We start from the raw sequence: 21,091 nt of genomic DNA on the forward strand, positions 1-21,091 counted from the left end.
CAGGGAGGGCAAGAAGTCCTCCGGTCTGGAGACACTGAGACTCCACCTGAACACGCTCCTGTGTCACCGAGCCCAGCCGGGCCGGGCCGAGTCGAGCCGAGAGGAGTTGGACAGAGCCGAGCCGGGCCGGGCCGAGCCCATCCCTGCCCGGCCGGACCGAGCCGAACCCAGCCGGACAAAGCCGAGATGAGCCGAGCCGAGTCCATCCTTGCCCGGCCGAACAGAGCCGAACCCAGCCGAGTTAACCCGAGCCCTCCTGCTGCCATTGGTTGTTTTTTCCGCGTCCGTTGCTAGGCGGCCGTTGCTAAGCGGCCGGCCGGGCAGGCCATGGCGGAGCGATGGCGGGACGTGTGCGGGGTGCGCGTCGCCCCGGGCGTGCTGCGCTTCACCGACGCGGTTCCGGGGAGCTCCTACCGCGCCGCGCTCACCGTGCAGAACCTGCGGGCGGGCGCCTGCCACCTGCGGCTGCTGCCGCCACAGGAGCCCCAGGTGAGGGCCGGCCGCGAGGGAGGCGGCGGAGCGTGCCCGCGGCCGCCCCTCTGCGAGCAGCGGCCTCGCACCGCTCCAGCCTGCGGGAACAGCGGGGGCAGAACGAAGAGAACTCTGAGCTTCATGGTTCTCTGTTCTACTGAGGCTGTGAGCAGTTTAGAGAGAGCTTCCTTCTTTCTTAAATCCGTAGTTTCACTACAAATGAATAGGCTTTCCTTACTACATCAGCCATTAACAGTTGGACTTGATGATGCTGGAGGTCCTTTCCAGCCCGAGTGATTCTGTGATCAAGTCCCAAATCCGGCTTTGTGCTCTCCAGAATTCATACTGCAAGAAGCCCACGAGTTCCTTGTAATTTCAGGAACATTCTGTTAAAATTGGTCACTTTGCTGTGATGTGAACACCAAATCTGGGAAGTGACAGCTCTCTTGCTTCATTTCTAAGTTGTATACTTTTGAGGTTTTTTTTGACTGGAATAGTCCCCTTGGGGTGCTTGCTTGCTGAGAGCTTTCTCAGAAAAGAGGAGGTTTAAGCTTTCTCAGAAAAGAGGAGGTTTAAGCTTTCTCAGAAAAGAGAATATTTGCAATCTTTTCTCAAGATAGTATGATTGCTATTAATAACATCTGATAAATTCTGGAAAAGTCATTGCGTGTCCAGGCCTTTAAAAGGCAAATTCATCTCTACAATTCTAACCAGTTGAGCCCTTGTAACCCATGTGGCTCCAGCAAAAGCCTGCTGTGGTTATTGGTTTATTGTTTGTAAATTATGCCAAAAATCAGATAAAAAGATTGGGTTGAATTGGCATCAGGGGTTGAACAGAAGCTGATGTTGCCTTTTGTTCACAGCAGCTTGAACAATGAATTATTCAGGACAGTCATCAATCTGATTTTCAGACAATTGAAATACCTTGGGTAATTTCCCTATCTGAGTAGTGAGCCTTTCTTTCTGAGGGCAAGAGTGGCAGCTTGATTCTTGTTAAACTGTAGCTGAAGACTACAGTTTAATAAGAATGAGCTGGAAACTGTTGAGAGTGCTTGATTTGGTGGGGCAGTGCTTGTTCTGTTTTGTTACTTTTCATCGGCCTTAGCAATTCTTCATGTGCTCCAGAAGCAGAAAGACAGAGTCAGGTTTAGGAAAGAGAAAAGGATACTGAATCACAGTTTTGTGGTGTTTCCCTCTGATTAACTCTTGCCTTTTGCTGTGTATTTTTATGGCACTGTACATAAGATTTACCAAGATGACAGCTAGGGGACAAGATTCCACTTCCCACCCTCAGCTCCAGAAAGGTCTGTTGTGTTGCCCCTTCTCATTCCCAGAGCTCGTGTTGCTGTCTGTGATTACAGGGATCTGAAGTGTAGGACTCCTCTGAAATCCATTCTGGTGCTTTCCATGCACAGAGTGCATGCACTGAAAAATGACCTTTCTTCAGCTGTCGTAGTGCATGGCCAAGAAATAAAGCTCACAAGCCTTCCAAGGAATAAAGCTCACAAGCAGTTTTCCATAGGCTTCATTGAATGTTCCTACTACCAAATACTAATTTTGCCTTGTATAAAATGAGTATGTTTGGATGTTTAAGTCTTTGTAGAGAACAGAGATTCTACACACCTCAGAATTAATACATGGCTGCTCTTTCTATATCAAGCCCATAATCATGATGTGCATGACATAAATCTCCTTTAGCTGAGTATTTATACTGCTATGAGGATTCTAAAGGAATTGAAGGAGATGCTCGGGCAACAGAAACAGCAAGTAGTAAATTATGTTTGCATATTTAAAACATAAACTAGAACAGGAAACTTAGAGAATACTGGGAAAACTGTCTTTCAAAAATAAAACATTTTAACTCAACAGAAGCCCACTGTGCATGGGGTAATGTGAATTTTAAGTAGACTGAGCCACCAGAGAAGCTCTAGATTTACTTTGAGGCTTTCCTAAGAATGTGGGAAATGCTGGATTTCCCTCTATGTGCTAGTGGGTTACTTGTTTCTTCTGCTCAAGGAAAGATGTGGGAGGTGTTTTATTTAAACAGATGCTTGCTGACAACAAGCCCAGTATAATTTTTTTGAGAGAGGAAAGAGTGCTTTCCATCCTTCTGGATTTTTTCTCTTTCATTTGACTCCCAGCACTGGAGGTGCCTTGGGCTGTTCAAGCAGATTTTCAATGAGCAGTGAGATTTTCTGTTGATGTCAATCAGACCTAGAGGAAACCCTTACCTTCTCCTCTTTTGTTGCTGCTTTGAACTGAGACTTAAACCTCACTATTTTCTCAGGCACTAAAAATATTCTTCACTGAGTAATAGCTGATTTAATTTTGTGTTGCTTCAGAAGGCTTTTTTTCCAGCTCTCTTGGAAGGACTAGAAAATTTGGCTAATTCATTCTGTCTTTCTCTTTTCCTGTAAAAAGTCTGAACAATAAATAGGGAGGTGAAATTATAAAATCCTGTATATAAGTTCATGGCAAGTTTTAAATCAATCTTTGTGTTCTTCTGAAAATAAACTACATGCATATTCTTCTTAATCTAGAAATGTGTAACAATTAAAAACACTTTTTTTTTTTTAATTGCAGTTTAAATTGATTGTGGAAAATCCAGAAAAACTCCTTGCATCTGGACTTCAAGTTAAAGCTGTTGTGGAATATACTCCCAAGTGTGCAGAAAATCATCAGGATAAACTGACTCTTTTAATAGATGATGACATAGTTCATATCCCTGTGCTTGGGTATGATATTTAAAAGTTTATGAGCTGCTGTTAATATTTGCAGTTTAACGTTGTGAAAAGTTTCTTCTGCATGTCAGTTATGGCTTTCTAATTAGTCTGTCAATTGCATAGAAAACAGTTAATTTTCTTAGAAAAGTAAGATTTTTTTTTCAGAGCAGTCCAAGAATAAGAAATTCATTGGGGTGATATCCCTGTAAAATCATAGAGAGTCTGGATTTTTAGTTTTGCCTTCTTCTAACTTTGTTATGATAATGTTGATAATTTTGAGCCCTGTATTATTAGACATGCCAACAACTACTCTTAATGTTTTCTGTGCACACTGAATCACTGATATAGAAGACTTTATGGTAATTGTCCATAACAGTTGAAAATCTGGATTATAGGGAAACAAATCTTGCCTAATTCTAAAAATACAGGGCATGTTTTAGAGCAATGTCACTTGTTCAAGGATTTTTGAAAATTTTTATCAGGCTAGTATTGTGCAGGTAAAGCCACTTAGAATGATAATGCTACTGGTGACTCCTTTCTGGAAAGGACTTGCAATAAATTAAAACATTTCACATCTTCATGTTTAAGTGTCTTTTTCAGGGGAAACATTGACAGGCTTTTATAATTAATTTTTATGTGTTTGGAAAAACAAGTTTACTTTATGATTTTTTTAATCAGTATTTTCCAAATGTATTTTGTGTCATGCAAAAGCAGTAAATTCCAGCTTCATGGAAAAACCCCAACCAGCAAACCAAAGCAAACATATAAACCTCACACTGTATTAAAACAGTAACCCCAAACCTTTTAACTTGACTACCTCCTTTTTGCAGGTCTATTAGAAAATCTCATTGTTTTTAGAATATATCCTTATTTCTGTCCACTTGGGAAAGGAGACACTTGTATCTTGAAAGGAGAAATGCTTCTTTTTCATTCTTCCAATAAAGCTTCTTGTAAGAATGTCTGGATATTTGGAAAGTAAAATTTTTACAATTGTTTTGATTGTACTCTAGCTTTGATAGCTAATTCCTATAATTTTTTGCTATATTTTTGCCACATCCTGCTGGTCTTCACGTCTTTCAAGAATTTTACATTACAGTTAATTGACAAAGAAAATTAAAAAGTGTATTGAAACTCCTGAAAGCAAATTCTATGGTGGCATTTCTTGATTAATTTTTTTCTCTGCCCCTTCCTTCCCCCTCCCCTTCCCTTTATGCAGTAGAATGTTTGGGCAGAGTCTACATGGCTTGACCTATTATATTTATTTTTCTTCTCTCTTATTTCTTCTGTACTGTATGGGACACAGATCAGGAGATGGAATTGTTCCTGCAGGTTCCTATTTGTGGCTAAGAGGAGATAGACTGTTGTGCTGATGTAAAATTCCAATTGATTTGAAACACAGTTTATGATGAGATCACAGGTGTCATTATATTACAAATTGGAGTGTTTAAAATACAAGTTTCCTGAGGCATGGTCTTTCCATTATGGCTAAAAAGTACCCAGTACAGTGATGTCATTTGTTTAAGAACCTCACTGGCTGAGGTTCCTAAATAAATAATAGAAGTAGCTCATGGCTTGTGTCATTGCCAACTTCTGTCTGTTGTTGGAGTCACATAAAGTATGTATCAAACACAAAACTGTAAACTGGAATTACTTCTCTGCTTTTAGTTCAGGCAGCTCATAATGAATTGTGGTGAATTATTTGGTCTTGTGATGCAACTAACTCAGGATAGTTTTACTTAAAATACTGTAATGAAGTATTTAAGATGAAATAGAAACGTGTGCATTGAATTTTGACGAATCATTTATAGCTATATTGTTTTAAAGTTAGACTACTGAGTCATGAAACAGGCTGATAGATAATTACTTCTCTCTTAGATCTTCCCTGTAGAGCTGAAGTGAGTTGCCAAAACCTTGATAGGAGAACTAGAACTAGTACAAAAAGAGAACTCTCTTCCACTGGAGTGCTTAATCAAATTTCTTTTAAAATGCAAAGATATTTTCAAGTTTTGGGAAATAATATGTTGTCTTTTCTCTGCAGATTGATTCCATACTGTGATCTGGAAATACAGTCAGAGGTTAATTTTGGTGAAATGATTGCAAACAGTAAACTAGTTACTAAACAGATTAGTATTTCTAACCGTGGAACAATTGCAGGTAAATATTTAGTATGCATTAAACCATACAAATATTTTACTTTACTGAAAAAAGTAATTTTATGCAAGTCAATACTTCAGTGACCAAGTAGCAATTAACTGGGATTTTGGGTTATGCAGATTATGGGTATTGTAGCTGCAGGTGTTGTACATGGCTCACTGTTTATGTAGCCAGTACTATATATCCATTTAGGAAAGAAAAAAATACTTTAGAACTTTGAAAATTTTATGAGTTCTCTACTTTTGAGTCCCATTTGGAAGATGTAAAAGTAATAGTTGCTCATTGCCTTAGTGTGCCCAGCATAGACAGCAGCAAATCACATCTGCTCTTGCTTTGTGCTGCTGTGATCCCCAGACCTGTCTCTTGAATAAACAACTGCAAGTCCCTGAACTTTCTGAGCTGAAATCCTCTGTGATGGGAATTGAATTGTATTTGTTGCTAGAAGATAATGAGAGGCCTTTTATCTTGCTGCCACAGCTTTTGAAATCCTGCAGCTTTACAACAGGCACATCCTTAAATTTCTGTCAGCAGCTATTCCAAGGAGAGTAAGAAACATGGACAAAGGAGTTTAAGAATGCTTATATGATCCAAATAACCTGTTTGGCTGCCTTTTGCACTGGAGAGAGTTGCAGATACCTTTCTCCAGAGGCAGGGTTGCAACTTGTTGCTGAGTTTCAAACAAAAAATTTAAGGCAATTAATTACTTTTGTTCCTCATTTGTACAGCTGCTTGTTACATTAAAGACTATCTTTTTCTTTGCTTTAGGCCAAAGTTGTGGGAAAATTTCTCCCCTAGGTTTTCATATGAAATATTGTACCAAGAGAAAATACATGATTACAGAAACACAGAGTTGCAATATTAAAAGAAAAAAAAGGCAAAATAAAAAAAAAAAGCAAATTTCTGTCTAGATGAAAAAGAATCTTTTCAGAAGCAAATATTTTATTTATTTTTTTTCCATTAAGTAAATGGAGAAATCATTGTGGGTGTTTTTCCTAGCCAGTTCATCTTAAAGATGAAGTATGTTGTTTATATAATCAGGTCTTTCTCATATATGCTAACTGAATGCTTTGAGCAATTATGATAAGGTAAAGAAAATGAGATAACCTACAGTGTGCATGCATATATATATATATATATATATATATATACACCTACAACTAAGTTGTATGATAATTTTTTTTTCATATTGTGTAGGGAACTGTTTCTAGTTGTAAACTCTGTTTCATGGTACATGCAGGCTGCATGATGGAGTTTTATAGGATTGAATGAAAATTAGAAAGAAGGTGATGGTTGGTAAAGGATGTCTTGGGGACAGACAAGGGAAGAGCAGCTGAATCTGTGTTTCTGCAGGCTCTGTAAATGATAACACAGCAGGTCACAGTAACAGGCAGCACATAAACTCTGAGCAGGAGGTGCTCTGTGCTGGCCTGAGACTCAAGGATTGCATTTCACCCTTCTTTCCATGCACTGAAGGAGTCCTTTGGTCCTGCTTCTGATCTCATATCAGAGATTATCTTTTATATTAAATCAAAGAGTGAACTTTTCGTACATTTGAAACAATTTATTTTTATATGATATAATGTCAGATAATATATAACCTAGAAATATTTACTGTTCTCTTCTGCAGTAACTTGTCTTGGGTGTGGACCAAATAATAGGAACTGTTGTTACCCTGCAGTATGCACTTAACTTTTTGGCACCTGTAGCTTCTTAGAGCTTTGTGTAACTTGCAGATGTTATTTACAGCTACTTCATGATATAGTCACTTTTCTTTGGAATGTTAGTACGTTTCCTGTTACAATCACAGCTTAAAAAATGGAATTGGACATGTGGGTGTAATAATTAAAGAAATCCTGAAAATTTTGATCTACTCTTGCTTAGAAACACCTTGTAAAAAGATTAAGTCTATGTTTCCTGTTTTCATAGGAAACATGTGAACATTTGCATTATGTGTTTTGTAATTTTAAGTGTGTAATAGAAGCGTGTAAATCTACAGCTTTATATTGTATAGCATTCTGTTGATTGCTCTGGGTTTTTTTAGGTATATTTAAAATATCATATGATGGGGTGGTTCTGCTTAACATAAAACCTCTCAGAGGAGTCGTAAAGCCAAAATCTACAAGGAAAATTCGAGTGGATGTCTGCACAGATGTACCTGGAGTCATCAAAGAAATGATGAAGTGAGTGTATGACTGAAGAAATACAGCTCTGTAAATTCTGTTTTTGTCTGTTACTAATTCTAATCTTTACTGTGAATGTTTATCTAAAAAATTAAGTTCCTAAGTGTCAGTTGCTCTCTTTAGTATTTAGTTTTATTAAATTAATTTAATTGTTACAGTATCTCCACAGAAAAGTGATGATGCATAAATTGTATACCTGGCTGCGTTAATAAAATTTTTTTCATAATTTGTAATGATCTGGGATGTTTGCACATTTCTCAAAATAAAAATAACTAGGAGCTTTTGTATCTTTTACCTTTCTGCACATCCTGTGATCCTTAATTTTCTTACCTTCTGTAACTGCATGTTTTCTTTTAACTCTATGTGTTTTAGGAATCTTAGACACATTCTGGTGTTATTTGGAGTATCTTATTTTCACTGGAGGGAATGTATTTGCACCACTGGAGTAGATTACTTTTAAATGCATATCTTCTAGAATCCTAGAATCCCAGCATGGTTTGGCTTGGAAGAGACTTTAAAATCTTGTATTTCCAACCCCTCTGCCATGGGCAGGGACTTTCCTCCAGACCAGGTTGCTCAGAGCCCCATCCAGTCTGTCCCTGAACACTTCCAGGGGTGAGGAGTCCACAACCTCTCTGGGCAGTGGAGTGGTTGATTTATTGGATGTTTTGTTTTGGTGATTTTTGGATTCATCAAGATCAAGCTTCCAGTCAAGAATAACTGCAGTTATTTCCTGCTTATTCAGATGAACTTCTAGCTCCTGTTCCCTACAAGAAAATTAGGTATTATATGCTAAAATTGGAATTTAGATACAAAGACTCTGAGGGATAAGAGAAGTGTATGTTGTCTGTGGACACCTCCTGATTCTTTGTAGTTGTTACTTCTGTCATTTCAAACATTTAAAAAAAGTCAAAACCAAATAAAACCCAAAACTCCATCATGTAATGTGTGATTTTTCCTGATTGGTGATATTCTTGTTAGGGCATTGTCAAGGACATGCTCACTGGCCCTGCTCTCCCACTTAGTTTATCTATGGAAATGGATTGGGTAATTTTTTTCTTTTTGGCACAGATTGTAATACAAAACAAACTAAGCAAACTGATTATTTCTAACTCTTCTCTACATTACCTCTTGCTGCTTGCTGCTCTTGCTGGCAGAGTGGAGTTGGAAAGTCGTGGCTGCACTGAAGTATGGGTCAGAGGTGTTGTGGTTGAACAAGTTCTTAAAGTTCTTGGAGTGAATTGTGGAAAAGTACTGAAGTGCATTAACTTTGGACCTCTTTACTTTGGGACTTCAAAGACAGAACAAATATATTTATACAATGAAAGTCCTGAGTGTATGGATTGGGTAGCAGTACTGGAAGACAATGCCATTGGAGGGGAGATGGTAAGAAACTGGTTTTTATTTTAGTTGAAAACATGTTTTCATTTCTGCTTTTGCATTTTTTATTTCTCAACACGCATCTTCTAGATTGTTTGCTGTGTTATACTATTTCCTGGTCAATAGGCTTTCTGAACATCTGTCCAGCCAACACGTTTTTTATTTCAATTTAACCCTAGAACTGAAGTTTTTAGTTATTATTTACTAGGAGTTATCAAAATAAAATTTGAGTTCTAAGATACTAATAATCTGTGATTTCACTTGTTTTTCTCAGATGGTGAAATAATCTAAGAATCATATTTAAAAAAGAAAATTCAAGACATTGACATGAAATTGATTTAAAAATTGGTTAATTTAGTTACATTTAGTAACAGCCATGTGCTGTGTAACTATGTGATTGCCATTTCCTGTGTTATGTCTTTCTATTTGTTATATGTGAAAATGTATGTGTAGGAATAAAAACAAACGCAAAAAGGAAAGCAGAACAAGCTGAACTATTCAATATTTTGATTTTTTTTTAGGGGACAGATCTTCAGGGGAGTACAGATGCTGTTTTGTATGACTTAAGCCTGAAAACTAAAGATGTAGATGTTTCCACCTTGATCTTGTGTGCTCCCAATCAAGGAACCTTGGAGCCTTATGAAAAATCTTTGATTACAGTCTGCTTTAGTCCAAAGTGAGTGAGTGATACCAATTGAATGCACACACATACACAAGCTGGTTGGTCTACACTGTTCTGCAAGAACTGTGTTAGAGAAAATTTTGAATTAATATGTCTGCAGATTATTTCTGAGTGGCTTCTTATGTATTTATGTGTGTTAAAAGAAGTTTCTTGTTGTGATTCTGCAAATAAGAAAGCAAAGCCTGAAGCATTTCTATGATTTTATGTTTTATAATACCCTAAGGGTATATTTGAACCAAGAATTGGTTAAGATGGTTTTATGAGAATAAGAATTTTATTTGATTTTGCTGCATATTAAGGATCAAGAGAGTGAAACATTTCGGAGAGCTGTCATCTCATAAAAAAATCAAACCCAAAGCAAAAGTCAAAACTAAACATAAAGAAACATTTGTTTTTAGATGAGGAAAGAAAAAGCAAATGCTCTTTTGCCATTTTCCCCTACTTAAATTCAATACAGGTAATTATTATGCATGTGATATTAGTTTAGAAAACTGTTGAAGACTGGAAAAGCTATCAAATTACCAATATAATAAGCACACAAATATTGATGAGCTTAAATGTTATTTGCATTTTCTGAAAGGAAGCATAAAGTTAATTTGTTCAAGCTGTTACTCACAACAAAGAAGACAGTCTGGAAGTTCAAAAATATGGCTTGATTTTTTTGTGGGTTGGGTTTGGAGGTTTATTTTTTTTTACCATCTTTTAATTTGAGATTGTGGCTCTTCCAGGAAATTTGAAAGAGACTTTGAAGTGAATGATGCATCACCAGTTCAAGATTATGTCGTGTTTCTGAGATTTGAAACTGCTGGGAAGAGAGGTGGCTCTCTGCAGAACCTCAGTGGTGGTGCCACAGCAACCACAAGTATGTTAGAAATGGATAGTCACCATCAGAAATGTACATGAGGATGATAAAACTGTATCTTGACTTTTTAAGCTTAAAAAAAGAATCTTGGTTGTCTTAATAGTTTTATGGTAAACCTGTTTTGTTTGTTTATATCAACACAAATAAATGGATCTTGAATGCTTCAGCACTAAAAACTCTTTGAATAGTGAGTAGAGAGGAAAGATTTATGTGTGCCGTTAATAAACACCTATCACTTTACTATAAATTATAATAATTATAAATGCAAATATTTGAAGGAAATAAAATGCTCCCAGTCATTTGCAAGTCACTAACACTTTTGTAATACCAGTTTTGTGCATTTTCAAGTCCATGTTTGTTCATCCTCAACTTTCTTACTGAGGGAATGCATTATCTAACAGCTATTAGAAGTAAAAATCTCTGTTAGGTTTATAAAAACTGCATTATAAAACATACTGCTTTGTAGCATTATTTTGTTTTTGTGACTGTACAACTACAGGATGACTTTCCTGTTAGTGAGATATGGATGTGAGAGGGATTTTGTTTGTTTGCTTGTTTTTGTGTTTGTCTAATGCAGGCAGTGATTCTCGCTATGTGGACTTAGCTTTGATGGGTTCTGGCTTTCCTGTGATATTAACTTTTAAGCCAGGAACAGAAATTAATTTTGAGGACTGTTATTTGGGTGAAAAAACACAAGTTGCATGCACAATGAAAAATGAATCCGAGTTCCTTCCAGTAACGTTCAGATTCCGCAAGACTGCTCACTTCAGTGTTTCTCCTGCTGGAGGAAGTATTGAAACAAAATCTGAAAAGGTAACTCCCTTTTTCTCTTTGGCTGTGTAACTGTGCAGATTATTTTACAGTGGTTAGCAGTGGAATTTCTTGCAAGTAAACCAGAGGAATTTCATTTCAGTAGCAATAGCTTTTAATATCAGCCATAAATACATTGTTTTTATAGTCCCCTAATTTTCTTTCCCTACTCCAGGAAGCAACAAATATTGTTTTAATTTAGGAAAAAAGATTGTAGTACTAAGGCAACTTTACAGAGTTTTTTCTATCTGTAATTTTTTATTTTACTGATTTGAGAAGATTGATTTATATGCAAATATTTTTGAAGAATACTTTTAATTTGTTTCAGTAAATCACAAATACTCAAGAAAGATTTTTTTTTAATGGAAGAAACTTGGCAAACTTGGCAAACAGTAAGTCAAATATGTAAACATTTACAATTTCCCCAACCAGTAAGTCAGGGCACAAGATTTCTCTCAGAAGTGAAAAAATGAGACTTTGTTGTGTTTTATGTGTCACATTTTTATGTTTCCTTATATTGCTAATTTTAATGTGCCTCTTGGCATATTCTGCAAGCCCTGTTTTGAATACCTGCCTTAGAGGTAAGTGTGGAGAGAAGTGACTCAGAGACTCAATCATATAGAGAATTACACAAAACTTCACTCTTTATTGTTTCATATGTCTCATAATGAGTTTTCTTTTCCAGGAAGTGATGATTTCATTTTCTCCACATCAAATAGGAAAATTTGAGATGAAGCAAATTATTGATATCATTGGTACAGGAGTAGATAAAAAAAAAGTAGATGTTTTGAAGACAAAACCTTTTCATCAAATATATTTGACCTTACATGCTGTGTGCAAATCTAAACGAACAAGCATTGTATTCACAATTAATCCTGGTAAGATGCTAAAAATGTAAGTGACAAGTGATAAAATGTTTTAAAAGCACATTTGTAGCCTTTTAAAAGTGATTTTAAAATTATTTTTAGTTTGCTTGTGAAAAGTAATATCTCATTGGGACTGGAGGGAACACTCAGTTTTATGACATAGGTCCAATAAGACTGCAAAACAAAAGCTAAAATAATGGTACACCCTTCCATAATTCTATGAAAAATTGAACTATTAAAGCATAAGTTTTCATCACATGATTACCTGACATTTATAAGGTTCAGTTTTTGCAAGCAATGGCACGCCACAGTGTTAAGATGTTTCAGGAGTGAACGGAGAGATATGTAAAGCACAGGAAATACTAGGAAAAATGACAGAGTATTCTTCATTGATTCAAAGTTACTGCTGCCAGATGAACTTGCCAGTTCATACAGCCTGCTATAGCTCCTGTGTCCACTGATTCTTCCCATCCAGTGAAGCCTGTGCCAGCATGAAGAGTCTTTCAGGATATCCAATAGTTAGTCCTTGATTTGTTCTTCCTCTCCCAAATTTTTTCCACAAACAGCACTTTGCAATAGATTTGACTAAGCTGTCACTGGATTATAAACCTCTCCTGGCAAACATTATTTTTTTCTAACATCAAATGTGCTGCAGCCTCTGCAGCACCAGTGCAATCTCCCAGCTTGTGCACTGGTGCATGTGGTGGCTGTGTGTAGATCAGGAGAGGAACTTGAATTCTCTTTAGCTGCTGCCAACTTGAGATGTAGTCCCTAAGGAGAAACATTTTTTTTCCATTGTGGGGAAGTAAAAAGTGAAAGTTACTGAAAATCATGGTAAAATGCTGTTCTGCCTACAACTACTGGAAAAAAACAGTGGGCATTCCTGCTACTTTCAGGAAGGTATTTCCAATCCATGGCTGTCTACCATGGTTTGATGAGAAACTGAAGTTTGGCAATTTGTTTTAGTTTTGAAATCCAGAGCTCCTTTAGTTTTCCTGCTTCAGAAACCCAATTAGAATAAGTGGGTTTTTTTGGATCAAAGATTTAATGTAGTATTCAAGTTTTTCAGGCTTTCTACATGCTCTTATCTACCATTTGCTCTATTAATGTCTTGTTCTGGTCCCATTTGCAGGTTTATAAAAACTTACTAAAGGTATCTACGTTTTGCTTTTTGGCTTCATTGAAGTGTGGAGAAAAAATGATTTTGTTTTTAAATCCTTTTCTAGATGGTTCTATATCTTCCTGTTACCTTCTCCCAGTGTCTGTGAATGAGTATGTGTAGTTGTGTCTCTGTATTCAGGTGAAGGCAGGGGAGAGACAGGAATGAATCTTCTTGCACACTGTGCCTTTCTGGCCAGTGAAAGTTTTAATAACTCCTATGAATTAGAAGATGGAAAGTAGGTTTTGATTTTTTGTTGGTGGATTAAAGTAAGGCTAAAGTGGGTTAAAAAAAATATGTTTCATGATAATTTTTTTTTTTTACAGGTGAGGGAGGAAAGGGCAGTTGAAGTTTGACCTCATTTCTGCCATAGTTTTCTCTTTAATGTTCATTTATATGTGCTTTTTTAAAACTATATAGAAAGAAGTCTGAGCTGTCTTTTTAGTAGTTCTAGCTTGGGAGGTTTTGTCAAAATTCATGCCTCTGTTTACAGCCCTTAAGACAAGCTTTGGGACACTGTAATTGGTGTTGTGACAGGCAGCTCTGAGTGTCTGATGATGTGTCTGTGCAAGACATAGCATCACAGCTGGACACAGCTGGTTTGAGCTCTGGTTTTTGTTTCTGTGATCCAGGCCAAGGGAAGCAGTTGGCTCTTGCCATGATGTGAATGGCTTCTTTCCTCTTGTCTGAGAAAAATACTATGGGATGGGTCACTGTTGTGCTGCTGGGTAGACCATTGTAAATTAGATATATTTTCTAAGACTTTGAATTTTGTTTAGAAAATAATAGTTCAAGTTTGTTTTATTTGAATTTTAAGGCCTAACACCCCTGATTTCCAATGAAACTGGACAGTTTGTAGTTCGTGGCAGACGACAGCTCAGTGAGGCAGCACCTGTGGCAATCCTTAAATCAATTCAAACACAAATCCATACTCACCGCAAAAACAGGAATCGTGAGGATGGCGCACTTATAGCCTTTCCCAATGACCGTGCAGCCAGCCTTAGGCCTAGTGATTGGAATAAAAAGTACAGGTAAAAATTATGTGAATCTAATATTTAAACCCACACATTTATATATATCATACAGCAGATCAAGATTGGTTACTCATTTGACAGTTCACTGGGTTTTTTCAGGCTGAAAGTACTTTAAAATTCATTGCATTATTGAGTCTCTTGCTCATAAATTTATTGAGTTTTCTTATGTGAAGCTATAAATGTAGCTATTACACTTGCAATATTTCATTTTTATGGTTGCCTTTACAAAGTCAAATATTAATAATCAGCTGGGATAAAAAGAATGTTTGAAATGAAATATATATATATCAAAATCAATTATGTTTTCATTCTAGCAAGACCCAGTATCGTTATGCATGTGTAATGAAACTACAATTCTCTTGAAATATTTAGGACTATTTTCACAAAGACTGAGAGATATAATTATGTAGACCCAGAATTTGCTCTTACTGACTCTGAACGACTGTTAAAAGAAGAAAATAAGAAACACTATCTACGCTTCATTTCCCATTTGAGACAGCGTCGTTTAGAGAGGGAGGCTGCCAGGTAAGACTTGGGTTAAAGGGTAAATAAATACTTTAGGCTCATTCATACACAAAATATGTGAATATATGTGCAGATTTAACTTGATGGCACTGATCATATGCCTAAATTTGTCCTATGCCAATATGCTTATGATCTTGGGACTTTCATTTATAATTCATTCAAGACCTGTTTTTTTCAAGTATTTAGACACATAGAGATCACTTCCTGGGTGAAATGCAGGGATAGAGGCAAGGCACTTGAAATTAAGCTTAAAGTGAATGTAAATTAAAGTGTCAAGTTTTGGGAATGCTTGGTTATGGTTAATAGGAAAAAACATAACATTGATTGTTTTGGATTCCCTTTATATAATAAATATGTATTTTCAACTAGCATTTGTAGCTCACTCCAAGTGACAGATTCAATATGTGAATTATTATTTATTGTGTGCACTGAAGCAGATGGAATCCTTTAATCTGACTGGTCCTCTAGACTTATCATACAGTAAAATCAAAAATAATAGAAGTATTTTCAAGGTATTTTCTGTGCTTGAGGGTTTTTTAACTAATGAAATATTCCTACTTAAAATATTAATTGTTTTGTTTAAAATATTAAATAATTTAATGTGTAGATGATGGAATGCTCAGACTTCTAGATTCTGTTTTTTCCTACCCTGTAGGCATTTTTATTTTTATAACAATCCTGTGAGTTTAGGCATTAAACCAGCTGAAGGTCTTAAGTCACCAGACATCTCAGTCACAGATTTTCCCATGGAGAAGCCACAGCCTGAAACACTTCCTTCAGATGATAATTGCATGTTAACTAGTCGAAAACTGGCAGAAATTGTTTCTAAATCTACAAACAAAGGAGTAAGTTAAATTCTTGAGTAGTATGTGAGCATAAGGTGCTTTCCATATAAGAAATCATAAGAATTTTGATCCTGCTCTGAGGAAGTGTCTTGTGCCTTTCACAGGTTTGGAGCTGGCTTAGTCCTATGCCAACTTCTCCCCAGGAGAAGGAAGATTGTAGTCTAACTTTGACACACAAACAGCTTCATCAAATATTCATTGGTAAGATTTTTAATTTTGTTTCTAAATGCATATAGTTGTTATAAAAGCACTTATGTATAGTAACACATTTAATGATTATAGTTGTTCACCCTAAACAGAAAACAGCTTAATTTGGTTGGCAGCTTATATCCTACAGTAGTATTTCACTAAAGCTTTGCAATTCTCAGCAAATAGTGAGATATGATTAGATATCAACATGGAAAAGAAGAGTTTCCTTAGAAGCCTGCTCATATCAGAACCTCTTATAGAGAAATCACCACAGCATAGCGTGAGAGCTGCTCATCCCCTTAGGCCTTGTTAGTGGGTAGTACCTGGACCTGCATTAATATCAGCAAGATTCATGGAAGTGCTCTGAATATTTCTGGTAATTAACAGTGAAGATTGATGCACCCAAAAACTAAAACTTCAGGATTCTCCATCAAAATAATTTCAGGACAATATTCTATGATGGGGAGTAACATCATCTAAAATTTCTTAGTGACTTATTAACAACATCTGTTACTGCTACAGGTCTATTTTTAAGTCAGCTTTTCTTCACTAAAATTTTTTTGCAGCAAAAAGAATTTTCAGTACTTCCTGGCCTTTTTAAAGGTTTCAATCAAACCAGGACTTGAACAGTGTAGCTGTGTAAACTGATACACTTGGGGAAAGGAAGAACAAGATAAACATCATAATACAAAAAGTACTGAGAGTTTTGTAAGAGGTTTTATTAGTGCCATGAGCACTGAAGTTAATATACAGCCTAAAAACTGGCGATAGCAGTAAACTAGGTAGTGAAGTAATTCCATCACATGACATGAATTACCAAACCAAATGGTTGCACATCAGGGAGCAAACCAACAGGTTGCATACATAAACTTTCAGTGAATTGGTGACAATTTGTACTTTTAAATATCTGCTTAACAAAAAGAAGTATCTATGGTTATATTAATAGTCCTGCTAGTAGTGAGCACATTGATTTCCTCTTTTACCAGTTGACTAAAACAAGCACAATTAAAAAATAAATGTTACTGGCTTTTGGCTTGTACTGCTGAAAACACTCGCAGAACATGGATGATATTTACTTCCACATTTTAGTGATAATTTGTTCCACCACAGGATTTTTGTAGCTGACTAAGTTTGTAATTTGAAGAACTATAATATTTGGTCATAGTATTTAGTATTTATATTTCCTTACATAAGCTTTTACCTTTTAATGTTGAAGATCTTATTTCTTATATAATTCAGGTCCTTCTACTATAGATTTTGGTGATGTTTGTGTGTATTCTACAACAACCAAAGAGTTGCACATCATCAATAATTTGTCAGTTCATATTTGGATACAAGTTGAGATTGAAGTGGCAGAGTTGCAGGAGACATCTCCATTGTCTCAGGTGGTGCCTCCTCTTACAAAAACCCATATTCCAGTTGTGTTTGAGACAATCAATGCTGGAATGTTTAAAAAGTAAGGCTTTTTATATTTGTCTTGATTTACATTGATTTACATATTTTCTTGGCAATGGTAAATTTTTTTTTTTAAATCACCTGGCTGATTTTAAAGTGTAGTCATGATAATTCTTAGTTGTGTACACTCATCTATGGTGACGTTGCAATAATCAATGCAGTTTTATGTTGCAAAGTTTTCCTAGTACAATACTGTTTATTGTTTTTGATTTTACAGAACAAACAAAAATCTGTCCTGTGAAAAACCTTATATAGGTAGAGGTGCATCAGGGGAAAAAAGTTGGTTATTATGGTGTGTTTGCTAAGAGAAATTTTTATGAAAAATACTGTTCTATTTCCAGCCTAGAATTCCATCACTTGCCTCCATGCTCATGTCTTTTGATGCAGATCATGGGAAAATGTATAAAAAAACCTGTTCTCTAGTCTGCTGGTATGAGCTCTATGTTTTCTAAGTTTAAAATGACTGTGTGAGACTGATCATCCTTTAGGATGATCTTCACTTCTGGCATGATTTAAGTAGTATGCAAAACAGCTGCAAACTTTTCTCTTGTCAGTCTTGTGTCCACACTCAATTGCTAAGTATTTTCTTGCTAGTGGTTATATTTCAGGTAAATTTTACTCTGAATGTAACAGAGCAAATGCATAAAAATATTGAGAGATAAATATTTTTGTGTTACAGCTCTTTCAGTTACAAAATAAACAACAAACACATTGGACATGTGCTGGTAATTGCACATGCAAAGCCTATTGAACTTCAGCTGTCTAGAAGAGAAGTGATTTTGAGTCCTGTTTCTGGCTGCCTAGCAGGGACAGAGTTTAGAAGAACTGTGAGGGTATGCAATCCCAGAAACCAACCTGCTGGCTTTATTTGGAAACCTGTAGATGAAGATACAAAATCTGCATTTACCATACAGCCAGCCAGAGGTATGCTATGCAAATACAGTGTGTGTATGTATCTTATGTGTCAACAGTATTAAATAAGACTAACATTTAGCTGATGCTACAAACGATATTTTTAGATTTCTGTCAATATCAGTGTGTCCCAAAAGCAGTATCAGGTCACAGCTCAGCACCACAGCAGCATTCTCTGTGTAAACCCTGCCCTGAATGCACGCTCAGTCCAGCTCCCTGCCTCCACGCCCAGCCGGCAGTGCTTGTGTAAACATTTTTCTCAGCACAGATTGCTGACATTTCAAGAGTGGGGCAGCAGCATCATACATCTCATCAGGATAGGAAATTTTCCAAAAGCACTGAATGAAGCTGCTAAAAAGTTGATGAAGTCGGAGTAACATAAATGGCATTCAGTCTGGAATTAGTCTGTATTTACATCATGCATCCGTATCTGTTAGATGTGCGTATAGCTTTTACCTTCTTCTCTTTGAAAAATAATATTTTGCAGGGATATGTTGGAGCTCCATTATTATAGAACAAACTGCCAACTGTATTGGAATTAGTGTGCTCTGATTCTTGAGAAAAGATATTTCTGCTAATACAAATTCAGACTCAGTTGCAAGCAAAAAAGTGCATATGGTCTTTCCCCAAGTTGCTATTCTGCAAGAAAGATAGTCTGTTCTTTTATTTTTCTTTTCAGTCTTGAATATTAGAGTAATTAATGGCTAAAAATACCAGTAAACTTTGAGTGTTTTACTGCAGATTACTAATAAATAGATTATGTAATGCTAATGAGAATCCAAGACCTAATTTTACTTAATTCATCAGACTATTCAACACCTAAGAGATGCATGCTTACATTCAGTAATGGAAGGTCATTTCACTTTTATGTGCCTATTTTATTTCTAATTCTGCAATGTAATTTGACAGTTGTCCATGTGTGTGCTATAACATCTAAATTATGTAATATATTTAGGGTTTGTGGAGCCCTATAGTGAAGTGGAGTGTGAAGTTGTTTGGCATCCAGGGTTCAGCACTCCAGAAACAGGACAATTCACCTTGAGTGTGCGCAAAGGAAATTCAGTTAACTTGAAATGTTCTGTAAAGGTAACAATTCATGGGACAGCTTTAGAGAAGAAAAATGTGTGGATTTCTTTAAACAAGTAATACCTTAAAATATCTCTATTATAATCTATTTTTTATTAGACTATTTTAATTTCATATAGCTTTTACTTAACATGTTTAACTAAAGAGTATGCTCCAAAGACATGATGGAAAAGGCAAGGCAAAGACAATTTACCTTTTCTTTGCTTTTGATGATATTCTACCTTTGGCATCACAGCTTGGTGGTCCTTATAGATTATGTCTAGTTATTTTGCTTTCCTAGTATAACTAAACAAATGCTGAGAGGTGATACAGCAGTTTTTTAATATATATATTTTTTATTAGAGGAGTAAAAATCTAGGTGTGTGTAGGAAGGTATTTTTCAGAGTTTCAAGGTAACAACAGACTCCTAATTTAATTTTGTGTTGTTATTTGAAGATGATATTTGAGAAGCAATGTTCTGGGTAGTCTTCTAAACAGTGACATTCAGCTTTGGTTAGTTATTTGTTCTCTTACATTGCATACCAGGGAGTATGAAGAAGAAAGAGTTTTTCTTTTTTTTTTTCCACTCTACTACTGGCTACATATTCTAGAACTTTTACTGGGAGCCAAGAAAACTTTTCCCTTTCTTTTGATGAGCCCATTTTAGTTTTTGGTTGTTTTTCCTCAGTAGCTATTTTTCTTTTCTTCCTTTTCTTTTGACATCTTGGAAGTTTGCCATGTGTAAACCAGGATGTGTGTAAATTAGAATATTTAAAATTCTACTGCTATTAATATCTCTGAAATATCTGGTCCTGATCACACATTTGGAGTTAATGAAGTTTGTGCTGTTAAATTAAAATATTTTTATTGGTCTTGAAATTAGTCCAGAAATATCTGTAGAGTTGAGTCTGTTCAATTTGAATATATATAAGTTTAATACATTAAGTAAAACTTCTCTCACACTTAAGCTGTATTTTCCTATTTGAATACTTCCAATTTATGTGTTTGCACAACTATATTAGCTTATTATGTGATAAAAAAAATAGGCTGAATTATTTATTTGTACCTAGGAATATGTTACATGGTTTGCTTGTTTTATCTGTCTCCTTTTTTTTTTTTTTTTTTTTAACAGTTTGGTACCACTAGAGTTCAGTTTGTGGCTCAAAGTGTCTCCTTGGCTCACAGTCCAATTGGTTTCACTACTTGTAAGACTGCCACTATTCTAAACACAGGATACCAGCATGCATACTTCCAGGTGAGAAAAAATTATTTCTAGCACATTTAATTCCTTGGGTTGAGGAGCAGAAGGGAGTTAATTTTACCAGATCATGTTATGATTTTTGTGTTTTCAGTTATTGAATATGAACCTATTAAGGTTTTTGTGACATTTTCTGGAGAAACAAGATTGATGTAAATAGGAATTTTGTTCTTCTGTCAAATTTGCACTGATGGGTAGATGGGACAAAAGACAAGCAAAGTGGTGATGGCCTAAATGATTGTGGCAGTTTCCTGAGAGCCAGGGGTGAGTGCAGAGCCCCATACTGGGGTACCCTATGGAAAAGCATTTATTGGATGTTTTCCTGCGTTGAGAGACAGAGCAAACTGGCTGCTCATCCCACCCTTGCTGGCCAGTCAGGGCATGCAGGGACCCAGAGCAGCCACAGCTCATGGGGTGACTGTTAAACCAACATCCACGGGCAAGAGGGGCTCTGCAAAGAATTGAAGAAGGGATTAGATGGATGCCAGAGTGGGTAAAGACATAATACACCAATTAGTAGG

The 21,091-nt window shown here is 36.2% G+C and overlaps 1 protein-coding gene across 1 annotated transcript in view; it reads left to right on the forward strand.

Annotated features, from left to right (window-relative positions):
* Nucleotides 1-324: 324 nt before the first annotated feature.
* The window catches only part of CFAP47 (cilia and flagella associated protein 47), a 259,907-nt gene continuing 239,140 nt past the window's right edge, over nucleotides 325-21,091 (forward strand). The window contains exons 1-17 of the mRNA XM_064710667.1: nucleotides 325-489; nucleotides 3,055-3,206; nucleotides 5,233-5,348; nucleotides 7,390-7,528; nucleotides 8,686-8,914; nucleotides 9,430-9,584; nucleotides 10,319-10,452; nucleotides 11,030-11,265; nucleotides 11,948-12,140; nucleotides 14,105-14,318; nucleotides 14,694-14,846; nucleotides 15,502-15,691; nucleotides 15,796-15,892; nucleotides 17,120-17,336; nucleotides 18,015-18,259; nucleotides 19,203-19,333; nucleotides 20,445-20,567. Of these exons, the coding sequence (XP_064566737.1) occupies nucleotides 328-489; nucleotides 3,055-3,206; nucleotides 5,233-5,348; nucleotides 7,390-7,528; nucleotides 8,686-8,914; nucleotides 9,430-9,584; nucleotides 10,319-10,452; nucleotides 11,030-11,265; nucleotides 11,948-12,140; nucleotides 14,105-14,318; nucleotides 14,694-14,846; nucleotides 15,502-15,691; nucleotides 15,796-15,892; nucleotides 17,120-17,336; nucleotides 18,015-18,259; nucleotides 19,203-19,333; nucleotides 20,445-20,567 (2,886 nt within the window). The 5' untranslated portion in view covers nucleotides 325-327. The remainder of the gene's footprint in view (nucleotides 490-3,054; nucleotides 3,207-5,232; nucleotides 5,349-7,389; nucleotides 7,529-8,685; nucleotides 8,915-9,429; nucleotides 9,585-10,318; nucleotides 10,453-11,029; nucleotides 11,266-11,947; nucleotides 12,141-14,104; nucleotides 14,319-14,693; nucleotides 14,847-15,501; nucleotides 15,692-15,795; nucleotides 15,893-17,119; nucleotides 17,337-18,014; nucleotides 18,260-19,202; nucleotides 19,334-20,444; nucleotides 20,568-21,091) is intronic.

This window comes from Zonotrichia leucophrys, chromosome 1, assembly GCF_028769735.1.
Source record: "Zonotrichia leucophrys gambelii isolate GWCS_2022_RI chromosome 1, RI_Zleu_2.0, whole genome shotgun sequence".
Taxonomy (NCBI): Eukaryota; Metazoa; Chordata; class Aves; order Passeriformes; family Passerellidae; genus Zonotrichia; species Zonotrichia leucophrys.